A 22,890-nucleotide genomic window follows, 5' to 3' on the forward strand; every position below is an offset into this window, starting at 1 on the left:
CATACAGTAAAGTAAGTGGGCCTCGATTCCCGAATACTGATCGCAGAGGATATCCCAATTGCAGTAATGGCCAACCGCAGAAGATCGGGGGAGGAAGCCCATGAGGTGTTCTAACATGTTTGTAATCCCTAGAAGCCCAAGCTTTATCCTTATTTTGTTTGCAAAGGGACGTCGGTTACATATCCGAACGATGCATGGTTCGATACCGGGGTTCTGACGGCGATGACAGCATGACTCCCCGAACATGCTTCCGTGTCACCTTATGGTCTGACAAGGTTGGTAGTTCATTGGAAACTGAATGATAATTGTCAGATAGGTCTGAAAAGAAAAGTCACACAGATTGTCATTGGCTCTCAATGGTCTGAGAAAGAAGAGACTCTTGATGTCAAATGTACTAATGAACTTCAATAATCCCAATCAATCAAGGTTGTCCATAGTTAAGGGCTGCGCCTGACACTGCTGTCAGGAATACTAGTATGTTACATTTTACGATGGCAGTAAATATCGCAAACGTTTACTACTGTCGGGTGGTGCGATATTTTTGCTTCCTTGGATGGTACGTGCTCATGGAATATACAGACGGTCACAGAAGATTCTCGGCTGTGGGTAGTACATTCCATGCCTTCCAAACAGTCACCTCCCCACCAACGATACTTTGTATTATTTGTCCTCACTAAATGATCATCAGTTGTTTTGGTCGGTTCTGCAGGCAGTCAAGGCTGCAGCAAGGGCATCAAATTGTGACAGCGTTCGATTAAACAAATCCTGTCTCATCACTGGTCGTCGTCTATCGAGGACCAACTTCCGATGGTTCTGAATTCGGTGACAGCATCTGGCTTCATACTCCGCCCGTTATGGGCCGCTCTAGGCCAATCCATGCCACTGGTTCATAAGTTGGCAGTCGCTCTCTGAAGTAACCCAGCGGAATGTGGGCCCCGCTTGTCAGTCTGCTGTCAATGTCTCTCTTTCACGAAGGAAATTGCTATGATATAGGTGTGTCTACCTGATGTATTTTCATTGTTGCTGATATGACACAGGCGTGGTGTCAAGTACTTGGATTCCTTATGTTTAATGGTAAAACATGAAAACATTAGGTCTTACGTCGGCATACAAATTGGTTAATGGACGATAATGATTCAAATTATCATCAGACTTTGCTAGATACTACCTCAGCCGTGTCTATTCCAGCCATTACGAAGCCTTAAAACTCCATACACAGTGTCAGTGGAACATACTGTCGGTTCTTTGTTATGACAGCAGATGCAATCCATCTATTGCCTGGTATGTTCCAAATATAGTGACTGACCGAAGTGGATGCCAGAATTCCTTGTTATCATCCTATTGTTACAATGAATATCAGTTCTTATCCAGGAACACATTGGTTGATTCCTGTAAAACTGTAAGTTTCTCTTGAAAATACGTCACTGACAAGACTAGGTGCTTTGTCATATAGATTTTCAATGACTACTGCCATATTGCTGTGTCACGGACCTCTAAGGTTAAGCGTGTAGCTATTTTCCTGATTGGATTTATATTCGCTTGATAAACATAAAATAACAAATATACTAACATTGCGTATCATGTGTCATATCGCTAATAGTTTGTTTTGTTCCCTTCCACGCCGTTGAAGATATTCTAAATTTAGATATGAATAACGAGTAGAATTCATTTTAGCCAGATTTGCTCTATATGGGGTTTTGCAAGCGGGTGATCCGCAAGGTTGAGAGCGGGTGTTTGGCGGACCTAGACAGCAGTCAGACTGCGAGATTTGCCGCTCGGGGTGCTGCTGCTACGTACTCGGAGAGCAGCAAGTGCGATGAGTGTATGATGAAGACGGTCCGTATGAACCGGATTCTGGAGTTGAACAGTTTTACCGTTGATGTTGTGAATGGGATGGCGCCTACTATGGAGCGGGGCACGCTGGGGCTTGTCAAGCAGGTTTCTGCTTGCGTTTCATTTATGAAAGAGGCGTTTACCCGAAGGGTTGTTGGTTGTCAGGCCTTCTGCGGAATGCTCAGATTTACCAATATAACAAGATATTTGGCTCAGTATGCGCGTCCATTCTAAGAAAACAAGCTATCCCTCACACTCTGCTATCCCCATAACGTGTTGTTTAGTTCTTTTCATCCAACTTGTATATCAGTTCCATCTCTCCGTCATTATATTGATCTTAAGCCTTCGTAAGATGGGATAAAAGTTCGACAGCTGGGACCCCCTATACTATGATGCCCCATACATTGCAGCCTCAGGCACAACATGGCATCCACGGAACTGGCGGAAAACGATGATTATCAATCCATCGTCGGGCAAAGATCCACTCGAGTGGAGAATGACCTCTTATCGAGGCTTCCCTTAAACCGTTTCAACTCCGAATTGCTGGTCTCTAACGTGGATTTAAAGTGGATGGGCAATGCTCCACTTCTCCTGCCCCTGACATTGGCCTTTAAATCCCGGCAAGCTGCCACCGATCAAGAGAGTATCACTTTCCGTCTTTTAGCACTCACAGCACCTTCCTCATGCCCTACACCGGCCGTTGTAACTGCACCAGCATCTCCATCACCCTCCCGGCGCAGCCGGAGAGGAGTGTAGCCTGCCACTGGTACCACCTCAAGATCATCCATCAGTAGGGAATCTGGACTAATCGAATGTTGCGCAGCATCAACTGCAAGAAAGCTGGAGGAGGCTGTATGTCTCCTTTCCCCGTCCCTACCCTGCAGTAGCCGCCCAAGACTAAACCAACCAGCCTTCTCAATCAACTACTTCATCAATCAAGATGACATGACCATCGAAGACCCTAGCCAGGCAATGAAGATCTACAGCGATCCCAATACTTCTTCGGGGAACACAATTCAGGTGGGATCATATGCAGTTCGGGGACGATAGTGGGAGTTTGCTGGGCTAACTCGGTCTTTGTAGCGCCATTTCTGCTCTAGTTGTGGAAGGTTAGTTGTTGATTGTGCTTCGTTCCTGTAATGATTTGCTGATGCAGCTTGGACACAGCCCACTATTCACATTATCGCCCAAGGTGCCAGGAAAGGCGTATTTGAAGGCGGCGCTGTTTGACAGTGTGTCAAAGCCTGAATCGGTGTTTTTCGGCGACAAGCGGGACGAGTGGGTGGCCATTAACACGGCATAGTATACAGCGATACACATTGTTGGGTTGGGTGGAGCATTAGCGGAGTTGGAGTCCGGGGTTGAATGAGGGGTTGATTTAGGTGATGATCCGGGGGATTGTCTGAAATTCCGAGTTTAGTCGTCCTTGCTCCTCGTCGTGAAATTATATCTCGATCCATATAATCTAGGCAGAATGTCCCCAAAATCATTACGTCATATCCACTGGCAGGTCAATTCGCGAATGAGATTGTTCAATCGGCGATTCCTTCAGAGCAGCAAACTTGGAAGAGCAACAAGCTCTGCCACTGCCGAGTATCCGAACCCAATCAGATAAGCGCCGGCCGGGGAAGCAGGGGAGTCGCCGACCAACAAACCAAGGAACCTGCCAGCCAGCTGTGACGCCTCTTCACCGCATCGACCCTTTCCCTTTCCCATCCTTTTCCCCCCAGAAACAGCAACAGCAGCATGTCGCACAGCTTCCTGTGCGAAAGCTAGGAAGCTTAGTATACATCATGGTTGATCGCCAGGACAATCACTCTGCACCGGACAAGGCGATCGCTGCAGCGACCGGTCGCGAGGAGATTCTCACCCCACCAGCTGCCTGCCACACAGCTCAACGACCTCATCGCGATGATGACGACGCCAGAAGCACAGATAACGACCTGGATGCCCTCGAACTCCGCAATATAGCCACTCAAGATGACGACGAGGCCGGCTTCTCAACCGAATCGATCTCCTCGGGCGAATATCGTATCCGCACACATCGGACCGTTTCCCGCACCACTCATTCCAACCGGGAGCACACAAGCAAGGGGCTGGCGGGACATATTCGTCGCTTTTGGACACGAAATGTGGTGTTGACAGTGCCGCAGAAGAGTAATCGGGACCATTTCGGTGAGTGGGCACCTCGCTTTCTGATATATACTTCGCATATTACTCCATCCGACGCATACATTCAATACTATTGATGCCACTAAAATGGCGCAATCGCACGTGGCTATGGCGCCAGATAATCACGAGCTCATCCATTCACCAACAATAACGCAGAAGGAATGCAAGGCTGTTGCTGACATCTCACACTATCCATTTAGCTTTAGAGCGAACTTTCTTAGCTTACATTCGTACTTCGGTCATGGTCGCCATGCAAGGTGTATTGATCGCCCAATTATTTCGACTCCAGCATTTAGCTTCGCCGGATACAGCACTGGGGTTCTATGAAGCGGGGATTCCCCTGGCGGTTAGCTGCTATGGCGTGGCGATTTTGATAGCTGCCATGGGTGCGTATCGCTTCTGGAAGCAGCAGAATGTGGTGGCTTTGGGGACTGTGTATGCGGGGGGGTGGGAGTTGAACTGTATCGGGGTGTTGATTGGGTTGGTGAGTTTGACTCGCTGCGTTTGAGTGGGATGGTGTTACTAACAACAGTAGATTATTTTGACGACGTTTATACTATCTCTGGTTATTACCGTTGAGTTAAAACATGAGGAAAGTTAGCCATTCTGGCTGCAGCTGATGATGACATGCCTTACGCTATTGTCTTGATGATATACGGCCAATCCACTGAGCGGATATAGCAAATCGTCATAGTTAGACAAATCATCGAATATACTATGTTGATACCTAAGAGCACTACGCGATGCAGAAGATACTTTGAAAGTCCAATACTAGTGCGCCAAAGTACTAGTACTAGTAGGGGGTGTTGACATTTTTATACTTACCATGAAGGATGCCAAAATATATATCTGTCACGTCGAACAATTAGTAACACCGAGACCAATCCATAATTACCATGTCCTAGCAGTCCTTTTTCATAACAGAGATTGCTTCTCTATACTACGTCGGAGATGTGATTATAATTTCGAGAGTGGTGAATGACGAACCATAACTGTATACAAAACTCGAGCTGGATCAGAAACTCTATCAGCGACCGTCATGGAAGTAAATGCTGGCCGGACATAGAGCCAATGAATCAAAACATCCCCAAGCAATGGCCGGATGGTGTAGTTGGTTATCACGTATCGTTAACACCGATAAGGTCCTGGGATCGAGCCCCAGTCTGGTCATTCTTTTTTGCTGTTTTTCCTTTGAACAGCCCCACTTTTTCTTGAGTCCGATCTACACCGAAGCCGAAGCCGATTCCGTCTCAAGCATACCCACCAGCCATCTACCATCTATGTTTGCCAACACCGTTCCAAAATAACCATATAGCTGTTCCCATTCGGGGCTCACAGTTACTCCGATCTATTCTATGCCCGCTCTCAGGCGGAAGAATGGCCGAGAGCCAGCTTGTGAGGCATGCCGCCGACGCAAACTGGCCTGCGACCACGAAACCCCCGCCTGCCAGCGGTGTCGGAGACTATCCTTGAAATGCGTCTATCTTGCCAATCCACTCACCAAAGGCAGAGCGAGAAGCCTGCCTGAGGCTGACTCGCCGACTGTCTTGAGCAATGAGAGCGAGGGTGTCCCAAGTACCAAAACCTGCCCGGGAGCCCAGTCAACCACGCCCATCCTCGAAAGCTCAGCCGAGTACCTGGGGCCCACGAGTTTTTCATCTGTATTTGTAGAACATCGGGATCGATTCGAAGTGGATCAGACCCTGAAAACGCCCACTGGAGGGGGTATCGATGGTGTCGGGGCGCAATCACCCACCCAGCCGGGGAACCCTACCATCACGCCGAGAATGCTCCAACTGGGGATACAGATCCTACAAAACCTGCCGGATGAACGAACATGTAACTTACTTTTCGTTCATCCGATGGCTTTGATGGATGCCTGTTTCCGACCAGCTTATCGAGTCGCGTCTGATAAGATGTGGGATGAGTATCGAGACGTGCTCCGGCTGCGGAACAGCGAGCACCTACAGTTTGTTGCGAAGCGGTTTTCAGAGTGCAGTCTAACGCCTTTACCGGCTGTACAAGATCCACACCGCTGGATCGAGTCTTTCTCGGGAAAGAGAACTCGTTGGGAGCTTCTAGGATCCTTGTTCACTTTTTGGTCGTCTGCAGCCTCACAGTTGCCGGTACAGCACGATATCATCACCCAGTACTGTCAGCAACATGCGTTCAAGAGACCCAAAGACCTTATGGTGCATCTGAAACGGTGTGCGTCCATGTGCATTGAGCTGTGTAGTCAGCTGGGTGCAATTAATATTCTTTTTGTCAATTTGGCGTTCAAACATAACATCCTCGAGAGCATTGCCAGTGGTGATAAGAGTAAGTCCTAACCCGGAGATATCCAAGCATAGCACATAGCACTGATCAACAGGCCTTTCTTGCTGGCGCCAACATGGCGATGTAATTGCAGTCACGACATCAATCGGGCTTCACCGGGAATTATCATCTAATTGGAACGAGGTTTCATTCCAGCACGAACTCAAGCGACGAGTCTACGCATCGATTTACAATTTCGACAAGGTCATCTCCACATTTACCGGCAGACCACCGCTCCTGAACAGAAAGTACTCGACGACCAAGCTGCCGCTGGACATTGACGACGAGGATATATTCTCCGGCAGAATTGGCGATGCCGTGGCAAAGCTCAACTCAAATGGTTGGGACAGCAGCGAAGACCGACAGCCGTATCCTGCCACCATCTTGCGGGCGCGAGCAATGCTAGCAAGGAACCGCGAAGAGATGCTAGAAGTTTTAGAGACTTCGCAGGATAGCATCACAGATGCTGCAGTTCAAACATGCCTGTATGACTTCAGCCCAATCTGTATCCCTCGCACTTGCAACTGCTGACAAGCAAACAGCCACCTCAAAGCACAAGCTACAGACATCTACGCACAATTCCCCGAAGTCATCAAGTTTAAAGCAGAACACGTCCACGACCGCGACATGCCCGGCCAGCTGCTCGCTTTGCGTGTCCTTGTGCGCTTGGATTTTCTGCTCAACCTGTTCATCTTAGAGCGACTACTGACCCGACACAGGGTGGTTGACGAGCAGGCGCTAATCCAGGTTAGCCATGAAATGGTAGGATTAACCTTGATATACTGGAAGCACAAGGACCGGTTCGAGAATCACGTTGATTTTTCCTGGCTGGTATGACTCACAGCCCCCTTTAAATAGATACACCTCATCAATACTGACGCGACATGCTCAGGCTATGTCCTACGCCGTCCCAGGCAGCGGTATTCTCTGCCTTGAGCTGCTCCGCCAATCGAGCTCTCCCGAAACGTACACCTTAGAACTTCCCCGATCGGACATCATCCAGGACCTCAGTGTACTGGTCGCCTTCCTCGACTGGCTCCGCCCCTCGGAATCCGACATCGCAGCCAAGGCGCAAATCAAGGGAATATTGCAACGCTCATTGGACCGAATTCTCAGCATGCCGGCATCGCTGCACAGTCCGACGAGAGCCCTGGACGCGCTGCCCGACTTTGTAGGCGCAGATCCCCATCTCGACTTGTTAAACACATTCGCGTGGGTAGATTGGGATGCCGCATTATAGCCATATTCAGCTCTATACCTACTATACATCTATAATCTAGTATAATCTAGCATGCTAATGATACCAAACCCAACGCTATGCAACCCAAAACCAAAATCAAACATCCCAACCTCCCAGCCCCAAAAACGGACTCATCATGCGCACCCCATCCGCATACAACTGGACCAAAATCGGATAAATCCACACCGGCAAAGTCCAGAGCATAAAGACCGCAACCCAAACAAACCCGACTCCCCTCCTAACCCCCCTCGACAAGAACACACTCACCGGAGCCAACAACCTCTCAGCAAGCATCTCCCCGGCTACACCCAGAATCTGCAACGCGAAGAACCACAACGCCCCACTCTCATCAATCCGCACCCCGAACCCGACATCCATACCCGTATGCACTAATCCCGAAACAAGGAACGCGAAAATAACTCGAAAGCACCACTGGAATCGGACCGGAAGGCGCAGGATAGAGCCCGAGACGAAATCCGCGTTCGAGCAAAGGAGTTGGCGGAGGGTTTGGTGCCATGTTTTCCTGTAGTATCACATACTTCATTAGTACAAGAACTGCAATTATGAATGGGAGGAAGATGTATGCATACCCCCAGAACCTCCTAATCGACCACGCATCCAGCAATCCACCCCCAACAGGCGGCCACATACTCGGCTCCTGGCCCAATGCTACAGCCACCACCGCGGCAGCGGTATACCCCGTGACGATGAATGCGCGCGCCACGATCCCAAAGGAGAGAGTGAAGAGGAACCGGAGGAAAAGATCATCTTTCCCCCAGCCAACGTGATACCAGGGCGGGAGGAGGATTTCGTCCGGCCGAACCGGTAATTTATCCACTGCGCGGCCGAGATGCGGATCGGTGGTCTCGAGGGTGAATAGTTGGATGATTGCGATGGAGATGGTGAGTTTGAGGAGGGAGGTGAGGAGGAATTGTGTCCGAGTGGGGGTTTTGTTGAATGTGGTGAGGGCGTGGATTTGCCAGGGGGTGTTGATGCGGCGGTAGTTGAATGAGAGGTTCAGGGACCAGAGATATTTATCTATGAGCGATTTCGTTTGTGGTTCATGTGGTGATTTGTCTTCGGAGGTTTTCTGTTTGGTGTTGTATGCTAGTTGTTTATCGTAGTCCGCGCGCGTGAGAACCAGTAAATCTATCCCGTTGAGAACATTCATCCAGCACATTGCGACGAGCGGAGCGCCGAAGCGGGTGCCGTGGAGGTGGGCATTTGCGCTAATTTGCATGCAGTAGGCGAGGATGAGTACGACGAGGGAGGCGATTGATCGGAGGGGAGAGTTAGCGGGAGTGAAGGCGACAGTGGTGCCGGTTAGGAGTTGGATAGCGAGGAATTGGGCCGGGGGGATCCATTGTGGCATTTTTTTTTCTGGTTTTCTGATTTTCTTCTGGAGAGGAAAAGACGGGAAGATAAAAGAACGCAGGCGTGGGGGCTGGGAGACATTATTATAAGCTGGGGGGATTGTGGGTTTGGAATGCGGCTGAGATTGAACTGCAGAGCTGGATTGCCCGATTGGGATAGGGTGAGGGGATTGATTGGGCGGAGCGGGTCGGATGGGTGAGACTGATCGGCGACTAGCGATGCCCGTGCAGCAATTGGCGATTGAGATCGAGCTGCGTGGGTCAATGATAGTCTACACTCTGGTAGTGCTGGTAGTGCTGGTATTGTGTGTAAATAAGTGAGATCTACAATGGAGGAGTCATAGAATAGATAAATGTACAATGTATGACGTATTCTAAGTAGTACAGTGAAGTGTAGTGTAATAGACACTTATTATATACAAAACCCATATCTGTTGCACGTGACACAAGGCATCCAGTCTGTCCAGGGATGATAGAAAATAAAGTAATACAGTAAGAAAGTATGTCGATGAAAGAAGATGACAGAGCAAGGATGCCATTGGCGAGGTCCAGCCGCAGCCCGTCACGAGCTACACAAGGAATGCTGCAAGCTTCGCCGTGTCAGCTAACCAGCCCGCTCTGCAGTGGTCCCGCTCCGTACAACGGCCAGCGGCGCCGGCCAAACACCACGCGAGGAACTCTCTTCAGACTCTTCATGCCGCCGCCGCTGCCGCTGCTGCTGCTGGCAGAGCCTGCCTTGTCTGCATTTGATGACACCCGCGTCAGCCCACTCAGGTGCTCGTTCTGTTGGCTATCGGCGGCACGACGCTTGACCATAGCCCGCACAGCATTGGTGATCTGAACACGGATGAGAGGAACAGCCGTTGCCTCATTGGGTGTAGAGTGATAGGAGGTGGTAAAGTCATCATCGTCTTCTTCATCGAGGTGGAAAGATGCCATGCGCCGACGCACGTCTTGCTGGGCGGCTTCAATGGAGCGGTTGAGGAGAGTGTGGTGAGCAAGGCATCGGCGCAGATCAGGGCTTTTTGTAGAGGCTTCCTTGTGAAGCTTGTCGCGGGAGAGAGCAGCCATGCGACAGGGAAAGGGCGAGACGGAGCGACGAGCCATGGGGGGAATGCGGCTGTTGGTGCGGGTGGCCTGACGCATCAGGTGAGGAGGAAGTTCAATACCGGCCATTGTGGTTGACGTTGTGAAGAGTAAATGTCAAAAAGGTGATTAATGTAGAGGAGTGCTGGTGATAATGGCACTAGGAGGTAGTCGGTGTAATTTGTAGTCGTCGTGTTATTGCATCGAGAATATGGATGTAGTATGCGAATTTGATTTTTCTGGTTATAATCTGACTTCAAGGTCAGGGGCAGGATCAGGGCAATCTTTATAATTCTTCCCCTGGACCAGCAACTCGTGAATTTTGAAGATAGCTCGCACTTGCATACTCTGCTCAGGGCTGGTGGAGTCTAGGCCATTGCCACTGGCGGCCGAGTCCGACACCCACTCATCCATCGGCCGTGAAGAAAGTAAGGTCTCGAGAGCTGTCAAAAGTGCAATCAGTGCAATCAGGTGCGTCTAGCCAGCGCCGACTCTTGGCGGGCACCGGCCGAACCCCAGACTTGAGAGAGCTTAGGCCAACGGTGTCGCCGGCCGGTGGCGAGCAAAGTTTGGTCTTTGCGTCATTGACTTGGAATTCCGGCCGCTAATGGGTTGAACTCGGGCACTGCCTCTCGAGACTGGGTTGGAAAATGCTGCAGTCTCCTTCATCATTGGGTAATGTAAGACCGAGTAAAGCCTATTATTCATGTACTATTGGACTAACCTGCTACCCCGGGTGTTTTGTCCCAATAGGGCAGGTCAATGTAAAGCCTAGATGTTGTTGCCTCAACTGTCATATGGTATATCCTACTAGATCTGTCAGGGAAATTTTATGCAGGTATTGAATGACAAATATGCTCGTATCCAAGCCTTATGTGCTTGTCATAGACGAACGGCATGCCGCAGAACGTTGAGGAATGTGAAGTTGATCTAGCAGCAGCCCAGGCCTCTCTTCGATCTCGATCGGGTGGATAAGTGAATACCCCAGATCAGCGTAATCTTCAGCGGAGTCTAAGAACTGGGATCACCATTATCTCCAATATGAGGCTCATATCTCCAACTGATATCAACACCAGACTCTATTGAGTATAGTATAGTCATGACCAGCGACGATCACCTTCACATTCCCACATGGCCCAGCAGGTACCGGGGGGTTATAGATTATCTAATTCCCCCCCGACGGCAGAATCCCCAAAATCCACCCATCAGCATTGAGAACCAAGCGTCTTTGTTCCCATCAGCGCGTGCACGTCCTTCGGCGACGCCGAAACGCCTTTGAAGACGAGTCAAGATAAACTCTATCACCTTCCACAAGCGGTAATCGCTCTCTGCGTTGAATCAGGACCTCCTCGTTGATCTGAGAGCCGCAAGCCCATTTGGTCGGTATACTCCGGTCAGCCCTAATCTGTGCAGATCACAGCTACAAGAACCCTCACATAGGGCCCTCGGAAAGTCCCCGTGCAGAACCACTCGCTCCACCAAGATTAAGAAAAAGTCCAAGATATTAGATATTACTACCAGTATATCGAGATATGAGATCGATCGAGGCTCTAAAACGGAAAAAAGATCTAAAGCAAAACTCCACTTACACCTACCACCACGACCATCCACAGTGCCCCCATCCACATGTCCATCCCACGTCCTCCTCCAACCCTCACACTGGCCGCACCATTCTCCTCCGACAACGAGGCGCGCGACGTACTAGCATTCGACACATTCGACATGGCCGTGCCCACCCACGCATTCCAGTTCGTCAACTTATCCGGACACTGCGTCGTAATCTTCTCTCCAATCATCTGCGCCACGAACTTCCCATTCCTACTCAACGTAACCACCACCTCACCCGTGCGATTATCCATCGGCACACTCCCAAAATACAACCCCCTCCCACCACCACTACTCCCACCACTAGGCGTATCCGTCCAACCCACGGACTTATTTTCCCCACCACCAATACTCACCTCCACATCTGCAGTATCCTCCAACAACGCCTGGAAGAATACTTCATCCTTCAGCACCTGCCCCGGTGGCATCGTTTGCTGGCCTTGCGTGACCGAATTCCCCGTAGTCAAGCCCGCCTTACATGCCCACGCCGGCGTAACCCTATACCAAACCACCACCCCTTCCTTATCAATCACCCCCTTCCCACTTCCATTCTTGTATTCACCCACCACATACGGAAGAAACTCCCTCCACGCGTCATGCACCATCCCCGACGCGTAGTTGAACGGCGCCTGCCCGAACGAAAATATTCCTAGCTCGTTCTCATGCAAGGGCCCGATGTAATGCGATTCGCCGAAGTCGTTCCACGTAAGAATCTCCACGAACTGCGGTTGCAGGTCGAGCACCTGCTTCCACCGCGTATGCCACAGCCCATCGCCCTGCCATACCCAGTTCTTGTGGTACCGTACCATGTCGGTGTAGAACCATGGACTGACGGGCATGATGTACGGTTTGTCCTTGGCTTTCAGGGCGGAGATGTACTGCTCGTCTGTGGACGTGTTCATCGGCGTGGTCCCGTACGGCCAGGCGCTCCAGGAGAGTAACCCGTCCACAGCGTCTTCGCTGGCTAGTTCCTGGGGGGTTCGTACAGACCATTCGGGCATGAAATAGATATTAGGCAGTTTCTCTTTGATGGTGGACCAGTCGGCCAGGGCTTCGTAGCCCTCGAAGGTGGAGACCAGTGGGTGCTTGTTGTCGACTCGGTAGTAGGCTGTGTGGTTGGCGTAGCCTTGCAGGACTTTCAGGACTTGGTCTGGTGGCCAGTGCCCGTCGCCGGAGTAGTCGAGGGACAGGAAGAGTTTGAAGTCGTGTGCTGCCGCGACGGTGAAGGCGTCTGTGAGCAGTTGGTCGGTGTTGGCGGCGCCATAGCCGGTGTTCAGGGCAAAGGCGTCGATTTGGGCTGCTTTGGCAGCGCTTATGTCGCGCGTCCAGTGGGTCTGGGTGAAGTTTTCGGCGTTGGCGAGCTGGGCGTAGGGTTAGTGGGTGATGTTTGGTAGGGTGTGGGTGAGGGGGGAAACGGACGATGAAGTGCGCAAAGACGTCTTTGGCTTGCACGTGGATGCTCAGCGCCACGAGGACGAGGGCGAGCCAGATGATGTTGGCCATGTTGCCTGGATGGCTATCTGGCTGGCTGGCTGGGACGAGGGTACAAAGTCCTTTTCTTTTCTATATACGTCCTGCGACCTAAGTCATGGTCGAGGAAGGGGGAAACGAGCGATACATAAGTAGTCGGGTAGAATTGACATAGTAAGTAAGTGGGTTGCCCCGGAAATTTTACTTCAATGCATTGTGATAGTCAGGAGATAAAAAGTGAGCTATGTGAACTGTAACTGAGAAAAGCAGTAGCCTAGTGAACGCGCAGCATGCAGTGCGTGAACACAGTTGTCAAAGCAGACAGGGAAGAGGAAGTAGTTGATGAGAGGAGAAGAAGAAAGAAGAAGGAGGGGATTATCGTCCCGAGTGGACTCCATTGCGTAGGCTCATCTCGTAGCGGTCAAAGTCACAGAGGCTCGGAGGATTAGGCTTCAATGCTTAGATGAGATGCGCAACAAAACAGAGTTCAATGTTTTCTCGTAAGTGAGGAAAAATCGAGTATGAGTAACCGAGGTTTGTTTTTGTGGAAGGACGAGGCATACGATAGTTGGGCGAGGATGAAGCTTGTTGTCGGCCAGCGTGTAGCGCTTGGTAAGTAGACTGGAAGGAAGGGGTAGTGGAAAAAAAAACACCCCGGATTGACAGGGCCACGGACCGCAGTGGCTGTTGATTATTGATAGTCAGACTCTGACTACTGCATTGTCAATCCGACTATTGATTGTCTCGGATGTGATTCATCAGCTGCTTGCTGTGTGTCTGAGCGACTTTGCGGAACTCAAAACCCTAAAGGGGCCGCGCGCGACGCGGTGAATGCGAACTCTGCCTCTCTATGAACATGACAGGTCGTCTATCAATCAGACTTTCGGATTCGGTTAGCCCTGATTATAGCCAGTGGTCCCCGATTATCTTCAGTGAGTGACCGATATCGGGGAACTGTCTTGAACGTTGTAAGATTCAACAACGTTGTTAGACGATCCGGAGATCGCTCGGCGCCGCGCCACCGGGAATGCGAAGTGTGTCAGGATTGACCTCATCGAGGGCCAAATTTGAAGATTTTTCTTCGGTTCCTTTTGGATTACTATCCATCAAAGCCCACCGTTTTTGTGCACTATCCTCCTGTACAAGCTGTTATTACATTGCAGCCGTTCACCGGAGTTTACTTTTATCGGTGGAGCTCGACTGGTGGGTTCATGCACCGAAGGGCGTCCGGTACTGCGAGGGCGTGGAGCCCACTACGCGGCCTATCAATACTGGCAAATGGTCGCCCGCAGCATGCAGCCAAATAGACTCTACGTAAGGGAGGAGGGGTTCGTTCGATGCAGCCGGAATAGACAGCTGCATTGACGCACCCGGGCACGAGCTCGTTGGACATGCTGGCGATTGCTGCCGACTTTGCCAGCCAAACCCACCAGCTACTTTTCCTTGATTCATCCCCGCTTACCGCTGTCAGCTTTCCAGAGTAAGGGGACCGCCTGTTGAGGATGACTTGGCACTGACAGATTTCACAAAAGTAGCTACTAATACTGGGCAGAACAAGGATAATGGCTGATGAAGGTTTTGGAGAGGAGCTGACGTATCACAGGCAGACTGACAATAAAGTGGTAAAGTACACCGCGCACGAATGACTGGTTCAACAGACCGCATGTGTTTTCCCCGACTTCCCCTGAAGCGAATGCTGCTCGTTTCCATACACCGGATGACCTTGTGGACCGCGCGTAGCATGTGTCTGGATGTATCTGCTGGGTGTCAGTTTATGCCCGGTCGCCTCCAGAGACAGAATAAGATAAATCACGTACGTGCTGTACCGCTTGACCATGGTTTCGTCCATATCCTCTAGCGTCTTCAGGCCCAGTCGGATGTCCTCCACGAGCAGGTTACACCGGTGCAAGCTGAAGTCCTCGCGCAGCACGATCCGCATCATCCTCAGTTGATTACACTTCGGGGCCATGGTATACGCCGGAATCACCCATCCCCGGCGACGCAGCACATGGGCCAGAGCGAATTCGTCGTACAGCCGACCCTCTTGTTCGGGTAATCGGAATGCAACTAGAGGAAGACCCCGACCTCCACCCTCGCTCATGATAATAAAGCCGAGTTTCTCCAACTCCGCTGCTAGATGGTCGGCAGTCTGCGTGAGGTTTGTCATGATCGATCGGAAGCCATGCTTGCCTAGCCGGATCAGTTGGTAGTATTGCCCGATGACGTGGGGGGCGCCTTTGGAAAAGTTCAACGTGAAGCTGGCCTGCTCGGCGCCCAGATAATTGATGTTGAAAATGAGCTCTTTGGGAAGGTATTCGGGGGCGCGCCAGAAAACCCAACCAACGCCGGGATAGACCTGTCACGATCAGTCTGTGTCCGCATTCGGCGAGGTGTACTGGTTTATGATGTATCTCACCAGTCCGTATTTATGTCCTGAGACATTTATGGAGATGACTTTTTCCAGGCGGAAGTCCCACTCCAGCTCTGGTTTCACAAAGGGCACCACAAACCCGCCACTAGCCGCATCCACATGTATTGGGCAGTCGATATTCTTCGCTATCAGCAGGTCGTTGATCGCCTTGACATCCTCATACTGCCCTGTGTACGTTGTCCCTAGGATTGCACAGATTCCCACCGTGTTTTCATCTACCAGATCCACCGCCTCCTTGGGGTCAATGACATATCGGGTCTCCGTGCAATAGACATATCTCTCCTCGACCTCGAAATACCGCGCTGCTTTCTCCCAGCATACCTGTACCGCACTATTCATGATGATGTTCGGACGCGACCAGTCCTTCCCAGCTTCTTTCCGCTTGTTCTGCCAGCGTTTCTTCATGGCCAGCATGGCCAGCATGATCGCTTCTGAGGATCCGACCGTCGAAGTGCCGATGGCGTCTTGCTCGTTGCTTGGGTCATTGATACTAGGTGCATGGAACAGACCGGCGATCATATTGACACAGCGGTTCTGCATATGCGCAGTCTGTGGATACTGTTCGTAGTCGATGAAGTTCTTGCTCATGGCGTCGGACATGAGCTGTTGCACTTCATCTTCCTGTGATGGTGTTAGCGGGAGTGTTGGGTTAATTTTTTCGAAAACAGTCTTACCATATAGGTAGTGACAAAGCTTGCTAAACTAGTACATGTTACTATTGACGGCTCAAAGAGCAGAAAGAGAAGCGAGGTATTACTTGAGCAGGGGATTCCCATCCAAGCTCAACTCATCCTTGATCATGCGATATGCCACCGGGGCTGGCATCTCATTCTCCGACATGCTATGCTCCGGCAGCTCTTGGACTGCATAGCGCGTCCCGTACACGTAAGGTGACACTGCGGCTGCCTGCGCATCGCGTTCTTCGCGCTGACGCTGATGGGCGTGGGACTCTTTACGGACGGTCGACAGGTGGACCATTCTGACGGCGTTTCAGGGAATAACAATGCCAAACACGAGGTTGAATTAGATTTTGCTATTATTGGCAGGGCCTATCCTGCCCGAAAATGAGGGCGACGTGGCCGTCGACTTATATGAGGGACTGTGGTTGCACCGAAACTTTGTGTTCGGGATGACCTCACCACATCCGTATCCGGAGCCCCCGGTTGTTCTTAGGCGCAGTGTATCTTAGGTACAACCTAAAGAGAGGCGTCTGGACCAGGAATGTGTTATACAACTGCTATTCCATCTCCTCATCTCGTGTCGGTCCTCCGTAGATGCCTGTCTCACGGAGAACAGGCTTAACATGAAAGCTGCTCGGAAATAACGATGTAAAACAAGAGCCATGACGCCGTCCGCTCACTAGAGTGTTGTTTACAACTTCATCAAGCTCGTAGCTATGAGAAGGCAGTACCCAGGAATGGACATCTGGCGGACAGCCTAGCCAACAAAGCAAGGCATCGCGTTGATGGCGATCGGCGATGGCGATCGGCGACGGCGGAGTTAGCGGCGGAATTAAGCGGCGGAATCATTGCGTGTGAAGGCCTCAGGCACCAAGGCTGCAGTCTGGCCTTGCTCGAGGCAGTCAATTCCGCCGCAAAGTCCGGCATCGCAAAGGCATAAAAGAGCCGAAATGACATGTTGCTGGGGGTGTCATTTTCGATAGAGACAAAATCTTTTAGCAATTATCATTACTGCAAAATGACCGCTTTCAGCAAACTTCCTGCTCGCTCTCTCGGCAACAATGCCCCACTCATTCCGCGAATCGGCCTCGGACTCATGGGTGCCAGTGGCACTTATGGTCAGCCTCTTCCAGAAACTGAACATCTGAATTTCTTGGACGAGGCATACAAAAGGGGTGAGACCTTCTGGGATACCGGTATGTAGTCGTGGATCCCTTAAGATGGACAGATTCTGACAACCGCAGCGGGCAAATACGATGATTCCGAAAGCGTTCTGGGCAAATGGTTCGCCCAGAACCCCGACAAGCGGAAGGATATCTTCCTAGCCACCAAATTCGGCATTTGCACTAATCCCGAAGCCAAAGATGGCATGAAGAACTGGATGGATTCCAGTCCGGAATACTGTCGGACCGCGATTGAGAAGTCATTGAAGCGCCTCGGACTGCCATATGTGGACCTGTACTACGTCCATCGCTTGGACAAGGTCACCCCTATTGAGAAGACCGTCGAAGCCATGGTCGCGCTCAAGCAGGAGGGCAAGATCAAATACCTGGGGCTGAGCGAGTGCAGTGCGGATTCGCTCCGTCGGGCCCATGCAGTGCACCCCATATCGTGTGTGCAGGTAGAATACAGTGTCTTCTGTAGGGATATCGAGTCCCCTCAGGTGCAATTGCTGCAGACTGCTCGCGAGCTGGGCGTCGCTATCGTTGCGTATAGTCCGCTCGGCAATGGGATCCTCAGCGGAGCGATTCGGTCGCTGGAGGACGTCAGTAAGCCCGGGGATGTCAGAGGCGTGCTTCCCTGGCTTAGAAAAGGGAATATCGAGAAGAATGTGGCTGTGGTGGATCAGCTGACTGAGATCGCTAAGGCGAAGGGTATGACCACGGCACAGCTGGCGCTGGGGTGGTTGTTCGCTCAGGGGGACGATGTCTTTGCGATTCCAGGAACAAGCAAGATTCATCGACTGGAGGAGAACTTGGCCAGTTTGTCTTTCCAATTGTCGGAGGAAGAAGAACAGTCAATTCGGCAGATCGCCCAAAATGTCGCGGGTGGGCGCTTTCAGGCCTTGACTGGTTTTGCCTTTGCCGATACCCCACAACTGTGAGTGGCATATTGGGATATGTCTTGTCCCTGGATAGTGTAAGGATTGTCCAAAAAGAAGCCCGCGTATATATAGTCGTCCCTTTCCAACTCTTTTTCCATGACGGATGTCAAACGTGTTTATTTGATTAGCCTTCGTTGAGGACGTTCGGTTCAAGTGACCAGTCATAAAGCAACTGCATCTCGGCTTGAAGATTAGACGATAGAGCGAGCTGAGAATTCAAGCCACAATCAAACTCCAGTTGTGTAAGTGTCGAAGGGAGAAGGCCTTGTGGTCCTGTTGCCTGTGCGGACCCTGCGAGTAGGCCATCATTTTGCAGATTTGGAACTGGCCCAGGAATAACGCAGATAACTCCAAAGTACGGAATGGAAAACTTCAGGCCTTGGTGAGAAGTACCGCACAGGGCATCATCTGAACCAACACTGTCCTTTTCAATGCATGAAATGTAAATGATACCGTCGGCTGCCTCAGCCTCAATACTCAGGAGTTTGCTCAACAAATTTCTTGTTTGGATCGCAGAGTCTCTATTTGGGTCATTTGACGTGCAGAGTTCGTCCAAGGTGTCAATTGCCTGTTGAATCATGGCCAGGTCTTGAGGCCGTTGATGTTCTAGGACGTTCTCGGAGCCCGACCGGTGTCCCAATATATGAGACAAGAGCAGGGTCACTGCTGCGACGAAGGCTTTATGTTCAAGCCCTCGGTAAGAGAGAATAGGCCGTATATTCCGGAACTCGAGACAGCGACTCAGTACTTCACGGCTTGCAGGGACGACCACATGTCTGCTGTATGAGTAGTCGGGAAGTATAGGTGAGATTGCTGATGGACTGAAATATGTATGGTTACTCAGCTGCAGCAACAAGTACGGTTGATGAAGGAGGATCACGAGATAATATTGGTGCATCTGGGTAACAAGCATGGAGATCCTGTCCATCTTATCCGTATCCAACAAAGTATTGTTCAAGGTAGGGACCTTCCAGCAATCAATAGGCACTGATCGGGCACTCTTCCTTAGTTCATCATTTATGCCGCGAGTCACCCCGTAATGATCATACGTGGTATCCAACTGTCTTTGGGACAACAAATTGTAATGCTGCAGACGCACATTTCGGACGATTATCCGACCTGCGATGACAGAATGGATGCGGTATAATTTTCTAAGAGGTGGGTAGGTATCTAAAGCCTGCCAATTCAGGAGCTCGAGATCCTTCACCGCGCATGGAAGCCCAAGCATTAGTGACAAGAACCGATCATTATATACAAGCTGAACCCAAAGGGATTCCGCGCGGCTGCCGGCTTGTTCATTCCGGCTTGGAAGTCCGATCAGTTGAGCGATGCTCAAAGCACGACGGAAAATAAGCCAGGCCGAGCGCAGCTCCCCAGAGTTAAGGTGATAGCGGGCCTGCAGTAAGAGAGTGTCAAGACCATCGAGAGAATCTACGAGCGCGTCCTGTGATGTTACATGACTAACTGCCAGATCGACGTAGCGCCGGGCAGAGTCGCCTGTGGACCACTTTTGCTCTAGCTGCAGTTGTGGGTGTAGACATGAGGCGAGGTCCAGCTGCTGTAAACCGAGTGCAAGTTGTATGAGTTTCTGAGCAAATTGGATTGGATGGGAAGTAGAATATGGTAGCCTGAAGACATCTCCAGACTGTGCTAGGCCAGAGCAGACAGCCGATTGGTCTCGGAGTGGGGATCGACAAGTCTCGAAAGGCAGACTGAAGAAGCGACCCTTGGTCAAGATGAGTGCGGTCGTGTTCGGATGAGGGAATAACGCCGCCAGAGACTTGCACAGCTGCTGAAAGGGGAATGATATAGATGCTTCTCTCGGCCGAGGGGAACTCGCTCGGTCGCGAACCCCGATCACAGGCTGGACCTGAGGCTGACAGCTGTCACGCTGCCGAATCAATTGGTTGACCAGAGATTCGACGTGGCAAATCCGCTCCGATATCTGGCCATCGCTACTGTGGCTTCGTGGATCGGCATGTTCCTGGCTGACGCAGGGGATACCTCGAGACTGGCAATAGACACAAGTGGAGTCCTTGAGGGGCTCGAACACGCAGCGTCGCTTCCGATGCTTGCACTCCCAACAGGAGAAGGTGCCCTTGCGGATTTTACGTCGCTTGGACACCGAGGGCGAGTGCCCTGATGCCGGCGATGAGGCGGTGGGCATTTCCGGGAACGGGGTTGATACAGGAAGATAATAGTAGATTGGATTAGGGGACGAAGTGTCTGTCAGAGAATGGTGGGGAGAATTGGTTGCCATGCGATCGGCCCGATCACCGGCGCTAAGCGCAAAAGTCAGACCTCGAGTGAGTCTGACAGGATAGACATGAAATGAACGACAAAAGAATGTGCTGTATTTCTCTATTTTCCAGGTTGTGTATGATTAATTTGCATGTATTGCTACATAAATTGCCATGCTTTCATCATAAATATCCTCCCAGTTGATTCCTTGGCACCCTAATCGAAGTCGAGAATCTCGACGCTCAAGCCTGGGGGAACATGCACATTTTTCAGTTCATCCACATCTACATCGTCAGGCGCCTCGACCCTGCTATCATCAGCTATGCCCCAGCAAGAATAAGGTTGATGTGACGCACGACATGAAGTGAATGGGTGGGGTGGTCAATGTGGAGTCGAAACACTGGGGGAACTCCAGGTGTTTGTCTTTATAGACGTCCTGGAGCCTATAGAGTCACGTTTAGCTATCACTGCGCAGGCAAATCATATCGCCTAACATCTCATCTTACCGCTTAGTGAGCTTGTCCCCATCCCCGTAGTACTCATGAGCGAGCTCGTTGTCGTAGCGGATATCAAAAGTCTCGGAGTGCGCCAGTCTTGTTAGCATGAATTCGTTGGCACAGCAAAGTCCGTCCTACTTACCAGGCCTTTAGTCATTTTGCTTCACGGAATACTAATAGTTGACCATATAGATGGATGGAGACTTAGGGACTTCGACTGCCTGGATGATTCTTTGCTCTTATATTTCCCTGCTTTGGGCTTTCGACGTCGAGAACATGTCCTAGACTAGATCCAGATTTCCTAGCTTCCTCTATAGTCGCTTCGATTGGCACTGACGGGCTCTTCGCGTGTGGGCATGAGGTCACTGATACCTCATGAACTTTGCTGAGCGCGTCCATGATCAGGATGGCCGCAGTAAAGTTTGAAGACCCATGGGTGGGAGTCACCGGGAAGTTGTGACAATGCCAATGACTGGAACTTCGCGGAAATGACAGGCTGTTCTTTCATTCTCTTTGTTATCTTCCGACATATTCAGCTATGGAGACCCTGTCCTTGGAATAAATCTGCGCCTTTAGTGGATGCAGTGAGGAAGTTACTTTCTTAGTTGTTGCCTCCCGCATGAGCGTCGGTCCAGATCCCTTGATCTAGCAAACTATCACAAGACCGCACGGGAAAAAAAGTTAACTCTGGATAAGCTATGGTGATATGAAAATAAGTGGAATGGCACTTCTGTGTATTCAGTTTCATGACGCAGTAATCCGTTCCTATCGAGGCCTCAAATAGCTCATCGTTCGCATCGGTTTTGGTCATTCCTACGGTCGGAAGCCCCGTATCCATGCCCGATAAATCAAGACAAAAAAACAGAAGTAAAAAAAAAAAAAAAAGAAAAGAAAAAGGAGTGAGAGGAGTGAAGAGGGGGCGGGTAGGTGCCACTATATGGTGCTTGGGCGACATTCGTGTTGTAGATAAACCATGCCGTTTGCGGCATTCGTGTCAATGATGGCAACCTTAACTCTATATACTAACGCACCATTGCGCTTCTGATCATGGGTAAGGTTTCCTTTGCAAACTTACCTAATAAGCAAATAAAATAAGCCAGTTACAAGAATTGAGATGGAAGCTAGATAATCCAAGATGTGGCCCTGGCTTTCCGACCCAAGGCAGCTTACAGATGGTTCCACTGCCATTGCCTTTTAAGGTCAATAGAGGGCGCATTGTAGTTGTACTCGGCTCATACTCTGCCATCCGGTATGTTCATGATCTGAGGGAGGAAAGAATTTTATTGACTTGCCGGTCTGGAGTTCTGGTTTAGTGGTCATTCTGTCCTGACGAGGCCAGGGAACAGCGGATAAATGCCAGTCCGGCTATTGTTCCCCTCCATTTGTTGATGCCGCCCCCCACGGAATGCTCTATTCGTCTCCATTGATCACGCCTTTTCTGGGAGGGGGATGCATGAGGAAGCCAATAATAACGGCATCTTGACTTGGAAAACCCTGTAGGTTAATGATTATCAAGCCCATATTAAAGTGTTGCAGAACCAATCGCCAATCCCCTTCTCTCCGGCGGCCCCATAGTAAAAGCCCAAGCGCAGTATTCGGCATACCTACTTGGTATGTTGTCCCAGCATTCCCGACCACCGGCATGTCCCCCCACAAGATTGCTTACAATTGCTTATATTCCGTGCTTATATTCTGTGAAGGGAGGGCCGAGGGGCCGCCGGGGAAACCTCGGGCCTTTTCCTTTTTCTGCCTTCCCGATCGGGCATCATGGCCAACTCCGGACTGCATTCCGACTCTTTTCCTTGTATTTCTAGTAGTTTAGTCTCTGGTTAGTGGTGATGC

At 50.7% G+C, this 22,890-nt stretch overlaps 8 protein-coding genes and 1 non-coding gene across 9 annotated transcripts; 5 read left to right on the forward strand and 4 right to left on the reverse strand.

Annotated features, from left to right (window-relative positions):
* Positions 1 to 491: 491 nt before the first annotated feature.
* Positions 492 to 912, forward strand: An15g04710 (hypothetical protein; the record flags this gene model as incomplete). The annotated part of the gene is made up of 3 exons (XM_059744668.1): positions 492 to 602; positions 710 to 748; positions 796 to 912. 3 exons carry the CDS (start codon positions 492 to 494, stop codon positions 910 to 912), a joined length of 267 nt encoding a protein of 88 aa, XP_059602535.1.
* A 1,344-nt stretch (positions 913 to 2,256) lies between these two features.
* On the forward strand, positions 2,257 to 4,686 carry An15g04720 (uncharacterized protein; the record flags this gene model as incomplete). Its single annotated transcript, XM_059744670.1, has 7 exons — positions 2,257 to 2,535; positions 2,590 to 2,853; positions 2,990 to 3,111; positions 3,386 to 4,008; positions 4,124 to 4,243; positions 4,317 to 4,493; positions 4,598 to 4,686. The coding sequence occupies 7 exons, from the start codon at positions 2,257 to 2,259 to the stop codon at positions 4,684 to 4,686; spliced, it is 1,674 nt and encodes a 557-aa protein (XP_059602536.1).
* Positions 4,687 to 5,101: 415 nt separating this feature from the next.
* tRNA-Val (AAC) lies at positions 5,102 to 5,175 on the forward strand. Its single transcript has one exon. It is a non-coding gene; the product is annotated as a tRNA-Val (tRNA).
* Positions 5,176 to 5,360: 185 nt separating this feature from the next.
* Positions 5,361 to 7,954, forward strand: An15g04740 (uncharacterized protein; the record flags this gene model as incomplete). The annotated part of the gene is made up of 5 exons (XM_059744671.1): positions 5,361 to 6,324; positions 6,416 to 6,806; positions 6,864 to 7,152; positions 7,214 to 7,533; positions 7,612 to 7,954. The coding sequence occupies 5 exons, from the start codon at positions 5,361 to 5,363 to the stop codon at positions 7,952 to 7,954; spliced, it is 2,307 nt and encodes a 768-aa protein (XP_059602537.1).
* A 168-nt stretch (positions 7,955 to 8,122) lies between these two features.
* On the reverse strand, positions 8,123 to 10,110 carry An15g04750 (uncharacterized protein; the record flags this gene model as incomplete). The annotated part of the gene is made up of 3 exons (XM_003188877.2): positions 8,123 to 8,163; positions 8,213 to 9,206; positions 9,544 to 10,110. 3 exons carry the CDS (start codon positions 10,108 to 10,110, stop codon positions 8,123 to 8,125), a joined length of 1,602 nt encoding a protein of 533 aa, XP_003188925.2.
* A 1,147-nt stretch (positions 10,111 to 11,257) lies between these two features.
* On the reverse strand, positions 11,258 to 13,128 carry An15g04760 (uncharacterized protein; the record flags this gene model as incomplete). The annotated part of the gene is made up of 3 exons (XM_001396973.3): positions 11,258 to 11,425; positions 11,610 to 12,986; positions 13,045 to 13,128. 3 exons carry the CDS (start codon positions 13,126 to 13,128, stop codon positions 11,258 to 11,260), a joined length of 1,629 nt encoding a protein of 542 aa, XP_001397010.3.
* Positions 13,129 to 14,746: 1,618 nt separating this feature from the next.
* On the reverse strand, positions 14,747 to 16,504 carry An15g04770 (uncharacterized protein; the record flags this gene model as incomplete). Its single annotated transcript, XM_001396974.3, has 5 exons — positions 14,747 to 14,852; positions 14,913 to 15,451; positions 15,512 to 16,147; positions 16,201 to 16,228; positions 16,284 to 16,504. The coding sequence occupies 5 exons, from the start codon at positions 16,502 to 16,504 to the stop codon at positions 14,747 to 14,749; spliced, it is 1,530 nt and encodes a 509-aa protein (XP_001397011.1).
* A 720-nt stretch (positions 16,505 to 17,224) lies between these two features.
* An15g04780 (uncharacterized protein) lies at positions 17,225 to 18,310 on the forward strand (the record flags this gene model as incomplete). Its single annotated transcript, XM_001396975.1, has 2 exons — positions 17,225 to 17,402; positions 17,451 to 18,310. 2 exons carry the CDS (start codon positions 17,225 to 17,227, stop codon positions 18,308 to 18,310), a joined length of 1,038 nt encoding a protein of 345 aa, XP_001397012.1.
* Positions 18,311 to 18,434: 124 nt separating this feature from the next.
* Positions 18,435 to 21,155, reverse strand: An15g04790 (uncharacterized protein; the record flags this gene model as incomplete). The annotated part of the gene is made up of 3 exons (XM_059744672.1): positions 18,435 to 20,661; positions 20,908 to 20,994; positions 21,058 to 21,155. The coding sequence occupies 3 exons, from the start codon at positions 21,153 to 21,155 to the stop codon at positions 18,435 to 18,437; spliced, it is 2,412 nt and encodes an 803-aa protein (XP_059602538.1).
* Between the last annotated feature and the right edge of the window lie 1,735 nt (positions 21,156 to 22,890).

This window comes from Aspergillus niger, assembly GCF_000002855.4.
Source record: "Aspergillus niger supercontig An15".
NCBI lineage: Eukaryota > Fungi > Ascomycota > Eurotiomycetes > Eurotiales > Aspergillaceae > Aspergillus > Aspergillus niger.